Here is a 16764-nt window from a genome sequence, read left to right on the forward strand (position 1 = left end):
TATTATTATTATTATTATTATTATTATTATTATTATTATTATTAATTATTATTATTATTATTATTATTATTATTTGGAGACTGCAGAATAAATGGAAGTAAACAGAGTTTTGTTTTGTTTTTTTAAAAAACAACTGAGGACTTTTTTAAGAAACAAAAGACCTTTTTGGTTATAATGCAAGGAATTACTTTTCTTGCTCCCTTTTAATTAAAAAATTAAAATAGGTGCAGGAACCAAGAATTTAAATAAATTTCAAATAATTAAAATTAAGTAACTTAAAAACAAAAGTCATCTTAACATGAATAAGTCATAAAACGTTAGTTAATGTGTAATATGAGGATCTTTAAGGTGATAGGAAATATGAGAGACAGATTTAGGAATAAATTTAGCAATAGAGAAAAAGAACAAACTAAGGCAAATGTTTCCATGTAGATTTATTCTGCCAAAATATCTGTATTGAAATAATTTATATATTCTATACATAAGAACTTTTTGAAAAAGGGGGTTTCAAGGAATGATGCTGAATTAATCATCATCAGAGCTCAGTTCGCAATAATAAAAATTTCTGTCCCCTTCAAATGAAACTTGCATATAGATTCTTGATGCACAAAATACAGAATATTAAATTATTAGAAACCTTGACTATTTTATTTTGGATAATTGAAAATGAGATAAAATCAGGCCTGTATAAGAAAAGTATCATTTTTATCAATGTTGTAAATCAAACAAACAACAGCAGAATTTTCCTAATGAAAAATTATGAAAAACATTTCTCACTCTTCTACAGTAAAAATATAGTTATTTAGATTTTGTACAGTGAGGGAAAAATTATTTGATTCCCCTGCTGATTTTGTACATTTGCTCACTTGACAAAGAAATGATCAGTCCATAATTTTAATGGTAGGCTTATTTTAACAGTGAGAGACAGAATAACAAAAAAATCCAGAAAAATGCATTTCAAAAAAGTTATAAATGATTTGCATTTTAATGAGTGAAATAAGTTAAAACAAACCTATTGTTAAAATTATAGACTGATTATTTCTTTGTCAGTAGGCAAATGTACAAAATCAGCAGGGGATCAAATAATTCCCCCCCCCCTCACTGTTTATACAATGAATTCATGCCTATCAAAATTAAGAATACATTTTTAAAAATTACTTTTTGAGAAGTTCATCAAATGTTCATACTTACGATGATGTAACACTTTTGGGAAGTCCTAGTGCATTAACTGATGTTGGAGGTGGCTGAGATGGTAGCATGGAGCTGAGGAAGGCTGCTGGAGACTGACTAGAGCTGGATAATCTGGGTGTTGGAGAAAAACTGTGGGAAGGCGAGGGGACAGAAGCTGGGAGAGGAGGTGGAGGTGGTGGCAGTGGGAAGGAATCTGCCACTAAAAAAGTAGATGTAGGACTAAAAGCAGGGGGAGGGGGAGGGGGAGGAGGTGGGGAAGGAGACCAGGGATATTCTTCCTCAGGAGCAAATGTTTGAGAGAAAATGGGGACAGATGTTTTACCAAACTGCTTTTCAGAAGCAGTTGGAGACATTGGAGATGGGAGACTAGATGTGGAAGAGCCAGGTGATGGTGTTACATAGCTTGAAGCAGGGCTAATATTTTGTGCAGCAATAAATTGTTTAGGACGGGCATAGTTGAAAGAACTGGATGTCTGCATGGCAGGAGCAGAATGAGAATTCAAAATACTCATTTGCACGGGAGAAGGAGAATGGCTGGACTCAAGTTCTGGGAATGAAGATGGAGGGAGAAAAGTTGGGGACAAGGGAAGATTCTGGAGGAAACCAGCTTGCTTCTGATGACACCACTGGTCTACTTCTTTCTCCAGCTGGATTTGGTTCTGTAGCTGCTGAATTTTTAAAGGATCCCTATATTAATAAACGGAAAAGATAAAGAGCACACTGTGTATGAGAAAAAAAATCTGGAGGAGGTTAATGAATAAATATGCAATTTTTGTCTTATACAGACACTTAAAAAGCCATAATTTTATGAAATATACAATATATAAACATAATTAGTAAACTGGAAGTAGAACATAGATTGGCTGCTTCTCAGTTTTTTTCACATTTGTCCCAGCAGACTATGAGAAATTACATGTCAAAAGTAAAATGTCAATCTACCATAGAATGTTTTTATTTTTTTCTTTAAAGAACAGTTTTATAGCTGCCATTTAAACAAGGGATAGGATTTTGAATAAAACCATCGAAGATTTAAAAACAAGCATCAAGTTGTACTTTTCATAACAGTAACGGTGTTTTACTAGTATACATTATCTTACATGACTTTCCATATTAAAATGAAATAGAACACTAAAAGGATGCCTGCATATACTTGAAACTAATTAGGTTGTTTTAATGGGTAGATTTAGCTTTAACAAGCACAGAAATGTGGATTTTTTTAAAAAAGAAAACATTTGTATCCCTTATTTTTGGTTTACTTCTTTGTGGCCCTTTAGATTCAGCAAATATTCTAAGCCAAGAATCTGGCTGTTTGGGATTTTGATACTTTTGCTTCTATAATGAAATATTTATAATTTGTTTTTATTATTATTATTATTATTTATTAAATTTTTATACCGCCCTTCTCCCGGAGGACTCAGGGCGGTGAACAGGGCATATAAATAGAAATACAAAAGTTAAAAAAAAGGATTAAATAATTGCCCAATTAAAACAATCAGAGTATAAAACCCATTAAAACCCTAACGTTCCCCCATCAGGCCAGGCCAGCTTGTTCGAATAAATGGGTCTTTAACCCGCGCCGGAAGGAGCGAAGATCCGGTGCCGTCCGGAGCTCAACCGGCAGTTGGTTCCATAAAGCCGGGGCGCCCACAGAGAAGGCCCTCCCCCTGGGGGCCACCAGCCGGCATTCTCTGACCGGAGGCACCCTGAGGAGGCCCTCTCTGTGGGAACGCACAGGGCGGAGGGGAGTCGACGCCGGCAGCAGGTGGTCCCCGAGGTATTCCGGACCCATGCCATGTAAAGACTTAAAAACCATCACCAAGACCTTGAACCTCACCCGGAAGACAACTGGTAACCAATGCAGCTCGCGGAGCAAAGGTATAACATGGGAGTACCGGGAAACTCCCAAGACAACTCTCGCGGCCGCATTCTGTACCAGTTGGAGCCTCCGAGTGGTCTTCAAGGGAAGCCCCATGTAAAGAGCATTGCAGTAGTCCAGACGAGAGGTCACGAGCGCATGAGTGACCGTACACAGGGCATCCCGGTCCAGATAGGGCCGCAACTGACACACCAGGCGAACCTGAGCGAAAGCCCCCCTAGTCACGGCTACTATGTGATCTTCTAGAGTAAGCCGTGAATCTAGGAGGACTCCCAAGTTGCGAGCCCTATCCACGGGGGGATAAAAACTCACCCCCCATAGAAAGAGATGGAACATTTTGAATGTCCCGGGATGCCGGAATGTACAGCCACTCGGTCTTGTCAGGGTTGAGCTGAAGTCTGTTCCTCCCCATCCAGACCCAAACCGCCTCCAGGCAACGGGACATCACATCGAGGGCATCACTGAGATGAGCATAGCCCTTTTAAGTGTTTTCTATGCACAGTGGCCTCTAATAGAATGCTAAACTATAAACACTAGATCAACAAGTCTGTCAGAACCCATTCCTATGTCATTTCTATCTATTCCCTCTAAACCAAAATCAAATCTCACCTTTCCCTGGGTTCTGCCATTCCCCAAGGGGGAGGGGGCATGTGCCTGCTGGGGGGTTTATTGCTTTTGCTTCCTCTATCCACTACAATGTAACCTTTTGCCTCTGTGTCCTCTACCTGGTACAATGTAACAATCTGCTTATCTCTCTCTCTGAACTTTATCTCCCTAAATTGTCAGCTAGAACAAGGGAGGAAAATAAGGAACGTAACTTCAGTGCCTGGTTTATTTCTACACTCTCAGAGGAAGGTGTGAAGAAGCCAATGCCCATTGCTGCGTGAGCTGGAGACAGGCCGATGTTATCTCCCCTTTTCCCATGATGGACTTAACATCTGGGGATTGGCTGTCCCATACCGGGTGGACTATGGGGTGGGGTCTTGTTTAGGGATACTTTAATCTATCGCTCTGCATGGGAAATCTCAGATCCTGTCTATTATGCCTGCTATCAACTACTCTTAATAAAAGTTCCTGTTGGAAGAAATTGTTTCCAAGAGTTCTGCTTTCTTAAGATGTGGGATTGAAGTGGGTCCAGACAAAGTCTTTGCTTGTGTCTTCTTTGATGACCTACTTAGAGAGCCAAAGCTTTGACTTCTATTCATACTTTGCATCTTATCAAGCAAGGTAGTTTTTTTTTAAAATAAAGTCAGCCATTGCCATGTCTGGTAAAGTGCTTTGGCTCCAAAAGTTTTGATTATTATTGGTGGTATAGTTGAATTTTTCTTCCAAATCCTCCCATTTCAATAATAACTGTTATTATAATTTTTATTACATCCTCATAATACATTTGCAAATATTTTTGGCATATAAACATTTTATAATATCATGCCTACATAGCACTAATACACTGAAATGGCCAGTCTTAAATCTTAGCCTGAATATTTCCTTGGAAAAATGTTTCTGGATCTTTATCTCTAAATGAGCTTTATTTAATAATCCAAAATACCAGGTAGTTAATTTATGCCAGGTGTGGGCAGTAAGTCCCAGTCACTGTGTCCCAGTCCCAGCCACCCTCATCACTCTAACCAGGCATGTCGAACTCGTGATGTCACATGACATTGTGCGACGTATCGGGACTTTTTCCCCATTGCTGGCAATAGGGTGGGCACAGTTTCAGTGTGATGCATCTGGCCCATGGGCCGGCAGTTTGACATGCCTGCTCTGCATTCTAAGGCCCCCTGCCTCCCTGTGCTCTGCCACTCCAGCTGACCTTCTTGCTCCCAACTGCTGAAGAGGTGTGCCTGCCCTGTCCCTTTGCAAGGAAGCTGATGGACCCATGAAGCCATCTTCCGCAGGTCTTATGAGCAAATCAGGTGTTGGGAAGAAAGTTTTGTGCAAAGGGCATAATTGATTAGCAACAGGAACAAAGAGATAGCAAAGGTCAGGTAGGGCCAAAAGGACGTACAGTTGAGAGAAAGGAGCGAGTTGAAGTGACCATGTGATTGTAAGTGTGGGTGGGCTACTACAGTCCCAAATTTTGTTCACAGGACTGCTACAATGGCTGGAACTTTGAAGACTGGTCTTAAGCATGTTTGTTCAGTGCCGCAGTAACTTTGAACAGTCACTGAATGAATGGTCATAAGTTGGGGACTACCTGTACAGATCATAGATGACTCATTTTTATTTCCCTTTTACTTATTTCACAACTTAGCTAATTAAATCTATGTTATAATAAACTCTTGAGATCAATCCAAAATCCTTGATATGCTTTATGTTAATATGAATACAAATTTAATAAAAAGCAACAATTTTACCACCAGGTTTTTTTTTGCAAGCCAGCTTCCCAACTATGGTTTGATATTGGAGTTGATCAACCTTCTAGAAAGTATAATTCAGACCTGAAATAAACTAAACTAGCTTTACAATTCTACTGCTGACTTCCTCGTGTCAGTTAAATGAGACACAAGTCAGTATTAGGGTGGATGCCATGCTAAACCACAGAGAACGTGGAAAGAAAATTAAAGAATTCAAGCCAGAGAACGTAAAGTAGAAATGTAAGACCCAGAAACTGATGCCGGTATCTGGCCTATGAAGATTCCACTCAGATGATTTCTAGCATCTGGAGTGGGGAAAAGACCAAGAGATGGCAGTCAAGTAATTCGAACATGTACACAACAAAAAAATAGTTCTGTTATCCATCACAGTAGTTCAGCAAAAGAAGAAGAGAATCTTAACCCCAGGAAATGAGCAAGGATTCAAACGATTAAAAAAAGGGAATGTCTTATGGTTATGGTGAGTATAAATATGACAAATAAACAAATTGCCATAAAGAATTATGTATGTAACTTGGTTTAGGACTGTTCTGGTTTATTTGCTCTGACCACATAACCCAGATAAGTTATTGAGAAATTGCTGCAACCAGGCCACAAATATTTAGCATTTTACAGTTAAGAGTCCCAAGAAGGACTTCCGGGTGGCAAGGCTCCGTTGACGGCAGCCATTTCGGCTGTCAGCCCCGTTGTTTCCGTAGAGCCGCCAAAACCAGCGACGATCAGCTGTTTGGCGGCTCGGAAACCCACTCCTCGGGAGAAGAGGAGGGGGTGAGCGACCAGGCAGGGGTAGAGCTCCCCTAGACCGCCAGAGTTTAAACTCTGGTGGTTGAAGGGTGTGAGCCCCCCCGAAGCCTGAGTTTGCTCCGGACTCCGGGACGCCTCTGCTCCAAGGCTTTGGAGCAGAGCAGGACGCTGCAACCATCCCTGCCATCGAGAGGGAATTGGGGATTACTTGGATGCAGGCAGAGCTGTGCAGGAGAATGCTGTAATAGCAAGTATTTGAACTTTAACCTAGACTACTTTGTGGAGAAGTTGCAAATGGTGCGAAAAGTGAAAGTGCGCAATAGAACTAAGTGGTGCCAAAATGGCTACCGAATCAATTAAAGTTCCTAGAAGTGCGGGGGCCTCGCCAGTTCAGCAATCTTCATTACAGGCTTTGATGCCTCCTCCCCCAGCACCCACACCCGCACCAGCTTTAACAATAAAAGATTTGCAGGATGCTTTGCAAGAGGCTTTGAAAAAACAATCTCAACAAATAGCTGAGCTTATTGAGAAGAATACAGAAATAAGGGCAGATATTTTGGTTGCATTTCAAGGGCTCGCTGTTTGCATTGAACGTTTGGATGACAGAGTGGAAGAACTTAGCCAAAATAATATGAGATTAGATACCAAAATGATGGATGCTGAAACTGTGATGGATAAGATTGATGATGATTTAACATTGGTGCAGTACCGCGAGATGGAGTTCGCTGTGAGAATCAGAGGTTTGAAAGAAGATCGTAAGGAAAATTTGAAAAAAGTACTCTCAGAAGCTCTTGAACAGATTCTGGGGCGTTCAGCAGAAGATATTATGGTGGATATAGAACACAAGGGAGATTATTAAATCTTGAGGGTTATGATTTGTTATTTGGCTGGCATGCATATTTATTGTATGATAAGAAAGTGGATAGTGTGTTTAAGATACATATATTAAGGTATGCTCTGTTGCGAGTCTGGAAAAAATATAGACATAAGCTAAATTATAAGATACCAATTTGGACAATACCTAAACATGCAATAGAAAATATAAATGTTGGATTTAAACATGATGAGACTAAATATAAGGAAATTTTGAGATTAGAAAGGAATGTATGGCAATTAAAGCCATATAATATTTTAAAAGAAGAAAAGATTGTACAAACTTGGTTCCAGTATGGGCAGTTACAGGCAAGATGGAAAGAGGATCAGAAAGTTGGTTTCTCGATAACTGATGAAAATTTGGTAAAACAAATTAGAGATCAAGGTCAAGCACATATAAGAAGGATATATAATGCATTGATAGAAATTGACTCAGAAACAGAACTTGTTAAAGATTGTATGATAAAGTGGGCCCAGAATTTTCAGGAGGTTATAACAATGGATACTTGGGAAAAGATTTGGGTTAGAAATGTAAAATTTACACAGGCACAAAATTTAAGAGAGAATTTTTATAAAATGTTTTATAGGTGGCATTTAGATCCTAAAAAACTAGCAAGTATGTATCCGAACTGTCAGCCCAAATGCTGGAGGTGTGGTTGCGAGGATGCAACGTATTTTCATATATGGTGGACTTGTAAAAAAGTCAAAGCTTTTTGGATTAAAATTTGGTGGAATATGCAAAAGATATTTAAGAAAAGGATAAAGTTTTCTCCACAGTTGTTTTTGTTGGGTATTATTACAGATTTTACTGTCATAGACACTAAATTGATGTTGAATCTAATCACGGCAGCGAGACTTTTAGTAGCGCAATATTGGGAGAAGGAGGAACTGCCGACTATAGAAGAGTGGACTTTGAAAGTTTCTAACTTGGCGGAAATGGCAAAGATTTCAGCATATTTGAAAGAACAATCGCATCAGACATATATTGTGGAATGGAGAAGATGGATTGAATATATTCAGAATAAATATGGGACTAAAAAGTTTCATTTAGCATTTGAATAAGTAGTGGTTTTATATGATGTATAATTAGTTATTTGTTATTTGTTAGCAATATGATGATTATGGAGAGTTAAAGTGCGACAGAATTTAATGTTCTATTATTGGGTTGTTAGCATATTTTAGCTTATGTTTGTAATACTATACCCTGTATTCAGCTCTTGGAAGTCGGGGAGGGGGGAGGGGTGGGGAGGGGTGGGTTGGGGAGAGGGGAGGGAGAGGAGGGGTTTTTTCTTTCTTTTTTATTTTAAAAATGTATTGTAAAACTTTTCAATAAAAAAAGAGTCCCAAGAAGATAAGGATTGCTAAAACTAGAAATCTAGTGCTGCTAAATGAATTGTTGCCCATCACCATTAAGCAAATCCAACAAGACTCATCACTGGACGAGACGGCCACCACAAGATATTTAGATAACTCAAAGCCAGAGTTGGTCCTACTTAAAAACAGCTTTTTGAAAAGGAAGGATATTTATGTGAAGTGGGCTTAAAATACTGCATAAAGAATTTGACCAGATTTCACAGGCTAAACTTTATTACTAAAGACAGTCAGTCATAAAACAACATTAGACATAGTTGTGGTATGCTATGTTCCCTATATTTTAAAGATAATAATCAAATGTCTGTTGGATCCCCCAAAACAGAGCCTTTGATAATAAATTTTGTAAGAATCTGTCAGAACCCACTTCAATCCACATCTTAAGAAAGAAGGACTCTTGGAGACAAGGTTGTCCAAGCAGGAACTTTTACTAAGAAATAGAAGATAGAGGGTATAATAGACAGGATCTGAAAAATCTCTTCACAGATATATATTTTTAAATGTCCCCAAGCAAGCCCCACCCCACAGTTCATTCATTCAGTTCCAGATCAGCCAAGTTCCAGGTGGTAAGCCCCTCGTGGGAAGAGGGGAAACACCAGTCCATTCATAGCAGAATCATTTCCACCCCCTCACATTCCGTCCAGAGAAACAAACCAGATTCCGGAGGGTTTCATTCCACCCGTTTTCATAAGATGAGAGGGAAAATGCCTAGTGAGACAGTAATTGATCTTATTGTAATGAATAGCAGGCAGGCAGAATAAACAAAAGGTTACATTTGAGGAAGGAAGCGAAAGCAATAAAACCCCAAGCTTGTTCCCTCTCCTCCTTGGGAATGGCAGAAACAAGGGTGGGTGGGTGTGAGATTTGGGTTTGCACAGAAAAGATATTTAGAAATGAAATATAAATGGATTCTGATATCCTGCTGCCCTTAAAAATGGGAGAGATCCACCTGTAGAGGAGACAAAATTATAAATGTTAGCCTGGCTTGTTGGGGTATTCTGTATGAAACTTCCTTAACAGCTTCGGTGCTCTGATGTGGTGTTTACTGACCCACTCATTTTCCAAGGAGGGAAGGTTTTTCCAAGCTACTAAGTATTGAATTCCCCCATGATACTTTCTAGAATCTAGGATTTCTTTTACTTCGAAGTGTTGTTCTCCTTCAACCATGATTGGAGGTGGTGGTGGTGGGGTTTTTGGCTGCAAGGGTGACTGTGTTTCCCTTTTTAGCAAACTGCAGTGAAAGATTGGATGTATTTGCCTAAGGTTTTTGGGTAGTTCTAATTCTACTGTTACTGGGTTTATGATTCTTTTAATTGGAAAAGGTCCAATATATTTTGGTCCAAGTTTTTTTGCAGGGCTGTAGGGATTTTAGGTATTTTGTAGATAGATATACCATGTCTGCTACCCTGAATAGTGTGGGATAGACTCTCTTTTTGTCTGCCTGTGCTTTGTATGCTTGCCTAGCTTCATCTAAAGCTTTCCTAACAATTGGCCAGGTGCTTTGCAATTGTGCAATCCATTATTTCAGTGATGGGATTTCTGGTTCGGTTGTGATTAGTTCTGGGATAGGGTTGAAACTTTGACTGGTGGCTATTTGAAAAGGAGTGTAGCCTGTGCTGGAGTGGACTGGTGCTGCCAGTTGTCTGGGCATAAGTGGTTTAGAGTCAGTGGCCCATGTGATGTTATATTGGGGCATGTGAGACAGTGTATCTGCCAGGAAATTCTTTCTCCCCAGTAAGTGTTTAAGTGTGAAACAGAATCAGTAAAAATGCTGAGACCAGAGGGCTTGCTTAGGAGTGAGTTTCCTGGGTGTTTTTAGCACTTCCAAATTTTTGTGGTTTGTCCAGACCTGGAAGGGAATTTTATTTCCTTCAAGGAAATGATGCCATGTAACTATTGACCATCTCACAGCGTACGCTTCCTTCTCCCACACGGCCCAACGTTGTTCTGTCTCCGTGAGTTTCCTGGGGACTTCCGGGTGGCTCTCCAGCATCGCGGACGGTTGGAATCGACCGCCGGTCCTTCGTTGCTGTTTAAACCGAATAATATGGACAAGTTTCTGGATTTAAGGTAAATAGACAAAAAACTAAGATATTGTCTAAAAATATGACTATAGAACAAAAGGTTGCTTTAGAAAAATTAACGGGATTTGAAATAGTTAAAAAGGTTAAATATTTGGGGGTATATCTTTCAGCTTCAAATGCGAAATTATATAAAAATAATTATGATTTTTTTAATGTTTAAAAATACAAAAAGAGCTTGATAGTTGGAGAAAATTACAATTGTCTTTATTGGGAAGAATTGCAGCTGTGAAAATGAATGTTTTACCTAAATTTTTATTTTTATTTCAAATGATACCTATACTTAAAAAAGATTCAAATTTGGAAAAATGGCAGAGAGGTATTAATAAATTTATTTGGGCAGGGAAGAGACGAAGAGTTAAATTTAAGATAATGCAAGATGTACGTGAAAGAGGTGGTCTCAAAGTGCCCAATCTTAAATTATATTATGAGGCGGCAGCACTATCGTCAATTAGTGATTGGTTTAATTTAACACAAAGGAGTTTATTGAATATTGAAGGGTGTGATTTGTTATATGGGTGGCATGCTTATTTATTGAATGATAAAAAAAAGTGGACAAAGTTTTTAAAACACATATATTAAGGTCTGCCTTGTTGAGAGTTTGGAAAAAATATCGACACAAGTTGAATTATAAAATTCCTATTTGGGCAATACCTAAACATGCAATAGAAAACATAAATGTGGGATTTAAACATGATGTGATAACATATAAAGAAATTCTTAGATTGGAAAAGAATGAATGGCAATTGAAGTCTTTCAATATTTTAAAAGAAGAGAAAACAGTACAAACTTGGTTTCAGTATGGGCAGTTACAGGCTAGATGGAAAGAAGATCAGAAAATTGGTATTTCAATATCAGATGGGAATTTGGTAAAGCAAATTAGAGATCAAAGTCGAGCGCATATAAGAAGGATATATAATGCATTGATAGAAATTGACTCAGAAGCAGAATTGGTTAAGGATTGCATGATAAAATGGGCCCAGAATTTTCAAGAACCAATAATAATGGATACTTGGGAGAAAATATGGGTTAGGAATGTTAAATTTACACAGGCACAAAACTTAAGGCAGAATTTTTACAAAATGTTTTATAGGTGGCATTTAGATCCCAAAAAATTAGCATGTATGTATCCAAATTGTCAGCCAAAATGTTGGAGATGTGGTTGTGATGATGCAACATATTATCATGTATGGTGGACTTGTAAAAAAGTTAAAGCTTTTTGGATTAAAACTTGGTGGAATATGCAGAAGATCTTTAAGAAAAAGATAAGATTTTTAACAGAATTGTTTTTGTTGGGTATTATCACTGATTGTACTGCTATAGAAACTAAATTGATGCTGAATTTAATAACAGCTGCAAGACTTTTGGTAGCGCAATACTGGAAGAAGGAGGATCTGCCTAACTATTGAAGAATGGACTTTGAAAGTTTCGAACTTGGCAGAAATGGCCAAAATCTCGGCATATGTGAAAGATCACTCAGAACAGAGATATATAGTGGAATGGAGAAGATGGATTGATTATATTCAGAATAAATATGGGACTATAAAGTATCATTTAGCATATGAATATTTATTAGTTATTATAATTAGAGGCTATATTATTTTTCTTTTCTATGGCTAAGGAGAGTTAAAGGGCAATATGGTTTAAAGAGTAATTATAGTAATTAGAATATTTTAGAGTAAGATTGTATGATGTAATACCCTGTATTCAGCTCTGGGAAGTCGGTGTGTGTGTGTTGGGATGGGAGGGATGGGGAGGGGGTGGGGGAGGTGGGGTATATGTTCTAAAAATGTATTTTAAAACTTTTCAATAAAAGAGTTTCCTGGATGTATATGCACATGGTTGCAGCACCCCCTCGTCATTTTCCTGTAATAATACAGCTCCCACCACCACATCACTTGCATCTGCCTGTATTACAAAAGGTTTAGTGGGATCCAGGTGTCTCAGTACGGGCTTGGCAGAGAAAAGCCTCTTTAGCCTCTCAAATGTCGCTTGACATTCTATTGTCCATTTTAGGGGCTTGCTGGGTTTCACTGCCCCCCCTCGTTTTCAACAAGTTTGTGAGTGGCAGGGATATTTGGGCGAATGAAGGGATGAATTGGTGGTAGAAATTTGCAAAACCCAGGAAACTTTGCAATTTCTTCCTTGTGTGGGGTGGTGCCCATTCTAATAATGCCCTGACTTTCTCAGGGTCCATTTCAATGCCCTGCAAGCATATGTGATACCCCAGGTAGTCTATTCTTTCCTGGTGGAATTCGCATTTCGATAATTTTGCATATAGGTGGGTGGCCCAGAAGTTTTTTAGAACTGCTCTGACTAGATTAATATGCTCCTCCTTGGTCTCAGGTAAGGTAAGGATGTCATCTAGGTAAACCAGAACCCCCTTAAATAGGTGCTGTCTTAGCACTTCATTGATTAATTGCATAAAAACTGCAGGGGCCCCTTGCAGTCCAAATGGCAGAACTTTGAACTGGTAGCAACCCATTGGACAATTAAATGTGGTCTTCCATTCATCTCCTTCCTTGATCCTAGTATGCTTCTCTTAGGTCTAGTTTGGTGAAAATCCTTCCTTTTGATAGGTGGATAGCATATCCTTTATTAGAGGTAGGGGGTACAGGTTACTTTCACTAATTGCATTAAGGGCCCAGTAATCCACGCACAAATGCATAGTACCATCCTTCTTCTCCCTGAACAGGACTGGAGTGGTCACTTTGGGTTTGGCAGGTTCAATAAATCTCCTTTCTAAGTTTTTACTTAGGAATCTTTCCATCTCCTCCATCTCTTTAGGGCTCATGGAGTACATCCTGGGCATTGGGAGTTTTGCCCCAGGTTTGATTTCTATAGCAGTCTGTGGGTTGGTGAAAAGGGAGCTCATCCACCCGTTCCTCACTGAAAACTTCAGCAAAGTCCCAGTATTCTTCCGGTATTTCTGGTAACCCCTTCTCTTCTCCCACTGATGCTGTCTCTGCTCCTCAGGTTTGGGGGGGCCTTTGGGGTTCTGAGTTCACACGCTCCCCCTCTGGGAAGTTGAGTTCTGCTGTCCTCCAATTTACCCAGGGGTTCCATTTCTTTAACCATTCCAGCCCTAAAATCATTGGGCATTCCATGCCTGGGGTCACTACAACTGTTATATCTTCCTCATGGGTCCCCAATTACAGGTGAACTGGTAAGGTGGCTAGGGTAGCTGGTACCCTCCCACCCGTGCTTATGGACCCATCTAACTGGCAAAAGGAGAAAGATTGCTTTAGTCCAAGTTCCCCAATAGGGTCAGGCTAATGAGGCAACGGGTGCACCCAGAGTCTATCAAGGCTTTCACTTTGACAGCTTCAGGCAAGGAAGGGGCTAATATAGTCACTTTCTTGAGGATGGGTGGAATGGATCCACTTACCAGGGTTTCACCCTCCAAGCTGTCCTCTGAGGTGTCCCCTGCCCCTGCGCTGTAGGCTGGAGTTCTCTCCCATTCCTTTGCAGGGTTTTGGGATTCTACAGCCTCTATCCCCTCCATGGTGGCTTCTTTTGGTTCGGCTGGGGACTTCCCTGATCTTCTGGTTGGTGATGCATCTGATTTGTGCTGAGGGGCTTTTGAGTGGCATTCTGCAGCATGGTGGCCCTCTCTCCTGCATTTGAAACAGCCCGTTGATTTCTTAGCCATAGCCAGTGGTTTCACTGGCTCGCGTGTTTGCTTGGGAGGCGGGTGGGCCCATGGTTTTCCTCGGCGGTGCCTCTTCAGTAGGTCTATCTTCACCTCCTCTGCCAGGACATACCAGTCATCGAGGTGGTGTGGGTCTCCTCGAGGCAGGCAAGCATCATACAGGTTGTAGTTTAGCCCATCGTTGAAGTGGCTAAGGAGGATGTCTTCCTGCCAGTTCAGCTTGTTGGCAATGGCCTGGAATTCTTGTGTATATTCAGCCACCGGCTGTCTGACCTGCCTCACCATTTTGATTTTCTCCTGGGCCTTACAATCAGCCAAGGGGTCCTCAAATCGCCTCAAGGATGACATGAACCGGTTGAAGTCATTGAGTTCTGGGGCGTTGGAGTCATGCAGGTTCACCATCCGGTCTGTGGCCGGTCTGTCCAGGGCAGATTGCACGATGCGGATGCGGGCTTTGTTGCTGGGGATGTCCTGTCTGTATTCTTCCATATAACTGGAAAAACCCCAAGCGTGGCGCCTCCCCCATGAATTTCGCTTCCAGAAGTGGGAGTTTTTCAATGGATTGGTGCCTACGCCGCTGGTGGTATTGCCCCCCATCCTGAACCCCATCTGTGGGTTGGCGGGGGGTGGGTGCTGCTGAGGTGGTAGCTCTGGGTTTAGTGGACACCATTGGTGCTACAGGTTCTGGATCCCATCCACTGTTTCTCCAGCTGCAGCTCCAGGCGCTGGTGCAGCTGCAGGACTCAGGTTTCTCTTCCCTTAGAGAGCCAAGGATTTTTTTCATCAGGACAATAGCTTTCTCTAGGATCCACTCCTCTTCGCTGACGTGCAGGGAGCTCTTCATCTCTTGCTTCCATCCATGTTGGTGGCCACCCCATCTCAGGGTCACTTTCCTTGATGCCTTTTCCCACTCGCTTTTCCTTCCAACACCCATCAACCACTGCGATTTGTGGTTGCACGTCTCCACCATCTCTTCCCTGGAGGAATATGATGCTTTAGCTTCTGATAGTTGGGGGGATTTCGGTTGGGGGGAAAGTTCCCTTTCCATGGGGCTTCCGTCCTTCCCTGACTCATCATTAGACATTGTATTTTGTGCAAAGTCCCCTGGTAAGGTTCTTCCTTCCAGAATCCACTTCAATCTACATCTTAAGAAAGAAGGACTCTTGGAGACAAGGTTGTCCAAGCAGGAACTTTTATTAAGAAATAGAAGATAGCGAGTATAATAGACAGTATCTGAGAAATCCCTTCACAGATCGATATTTTTAAATGTCCCCAAGCAAGCCCCACCCCACAGTTCATTTGGTCAGTTCCAGATCAGCCAAGTTCCAGGTGGTAAGCCCCTCATGGGAAGAGGAGAAACATCAGTCCATTTGTAGCAGAATCATTTCCACCCCCTCACATTCCATCTGGAGAAACAAACCAGATTCCGGAGGGTTTCATTCCACCCCCTTTCATAAGATGAGAGGGAAAATGCCTAGTGAGGCAGTAATTGATCTTATTGTAATGAATAGCAGGCAGGTTACATTTGAGGAAGGAAGTGAAAGCAATAAAAACCCATGCTTGTTCCCTCTCCTCCTTGGGAATGGCAGAATCCATTCTGCCATTTAATTAACAAACTCCACATAAAAATGGTACCTCATGAACCCATATTATCATCCTTCCAGGCCATATCTGTTGATAACAATCCAAAGTGAAATAAAAGAATATATGAGTGGTTTTTTTTTCCTTTTTCACAATAATGAGTATATGGTCACAATCCAAAGCCAAGTGCCATCAACCATCCATCTCAATGTTCTAGTTTCATTTTGTTCTGTGCTAGAGAAGAATTCATTATAATGTTATGAAAGTGAGCCATATTTTTAATCAAGTGAAAATGGCATTTCAGCCAATGAACAGCCATGATAAGAACATTTTGCTCCAATGCTATTTCTGATACCAATTTTCCTGCCTTGTGATCATGAAGCCTACAACTGTATTCAAGTCTGCTTTCCATTATTTTTTTTGTTGCTGTTATCTGCCATTGAGGCTTCCAGCTAATGTTTGCACACAGGAAACCAGAAGCAGTGATAAGCCAGAAACTTGTGAGAATGCACTGGTATCTCCAAGCAATTTTTCCATTTACAGGAAGTATTTTTCATATTGCCATAATGCTGAGGATTTTTTTTCAAAACATATGCCATTTAGATAACAAAGGAAGAAAGCTATGGGAGTTGGGGTGTGTGAGCTGAATAAGAAAATAGAAGAGGGGAAAAAGAAAAAGAGAAAGTATTTTGTGGAAGGGGGGATTAAAAAAGATCTGAACTACAGATCAAAAAGAATGGGGTGGAATTTAACAGGGAGAAATGAAGAGGTTATACATCTACATAGGAAAAATCGTAGGCCTAGAGGATGGGAGATTATCAGTAGCACCCATGCAAGTGTTATATCTACCCAGAAGTCTATCAACCATACTACACATGAGCTGGCAATATGATGCAGCTGCTAAAAAGGGCAAATTTTATTTTTGAGTGAATTAACAGGAACACAAAGTCGAAAAAAAAGGGAGAGTGGGTGAAGAGTAGCTGTTCTACTTCGTTAGATCTTTGGTCAGACCTTGCTTGA

General features: G+C 40.4%; 1 protein-coding gene across 2 annotated transcripts in view; it reads right to left on the reverse strand.

Annotated features, from left to right (window-relative positions):
- PALLD (palladin, cytoskeletal associated protein) overlaps positions 1–16764 on the reverse strand; it is a 445830-nt gene that overhangs the window by 99635 nt on the left and 329431 nt on the right. For both annotated transcript variants that reach the window (XM_081332626.1, XM_081332627.1), the window contains one exon: positions 1192–1878. In XM_081332626.1, coding sequence (XP_081188752.1) covers positions 1192–1878 — 687 coding nt within the window. The remainder of the gene's footprint in view (positions 1–1191; positions 1879–16764) is intronic.

This window comes from Vipera berus (assembly GCF_964194415.1).
Source record: "Vipera berus genome assembly, chromosome: 7".
Taxonomy (NCBI): Eukaryota; Metazoa; Chordata; class Lepidosauria; order Squamata; family Viperidae; genus Vipera; species Vipera berus.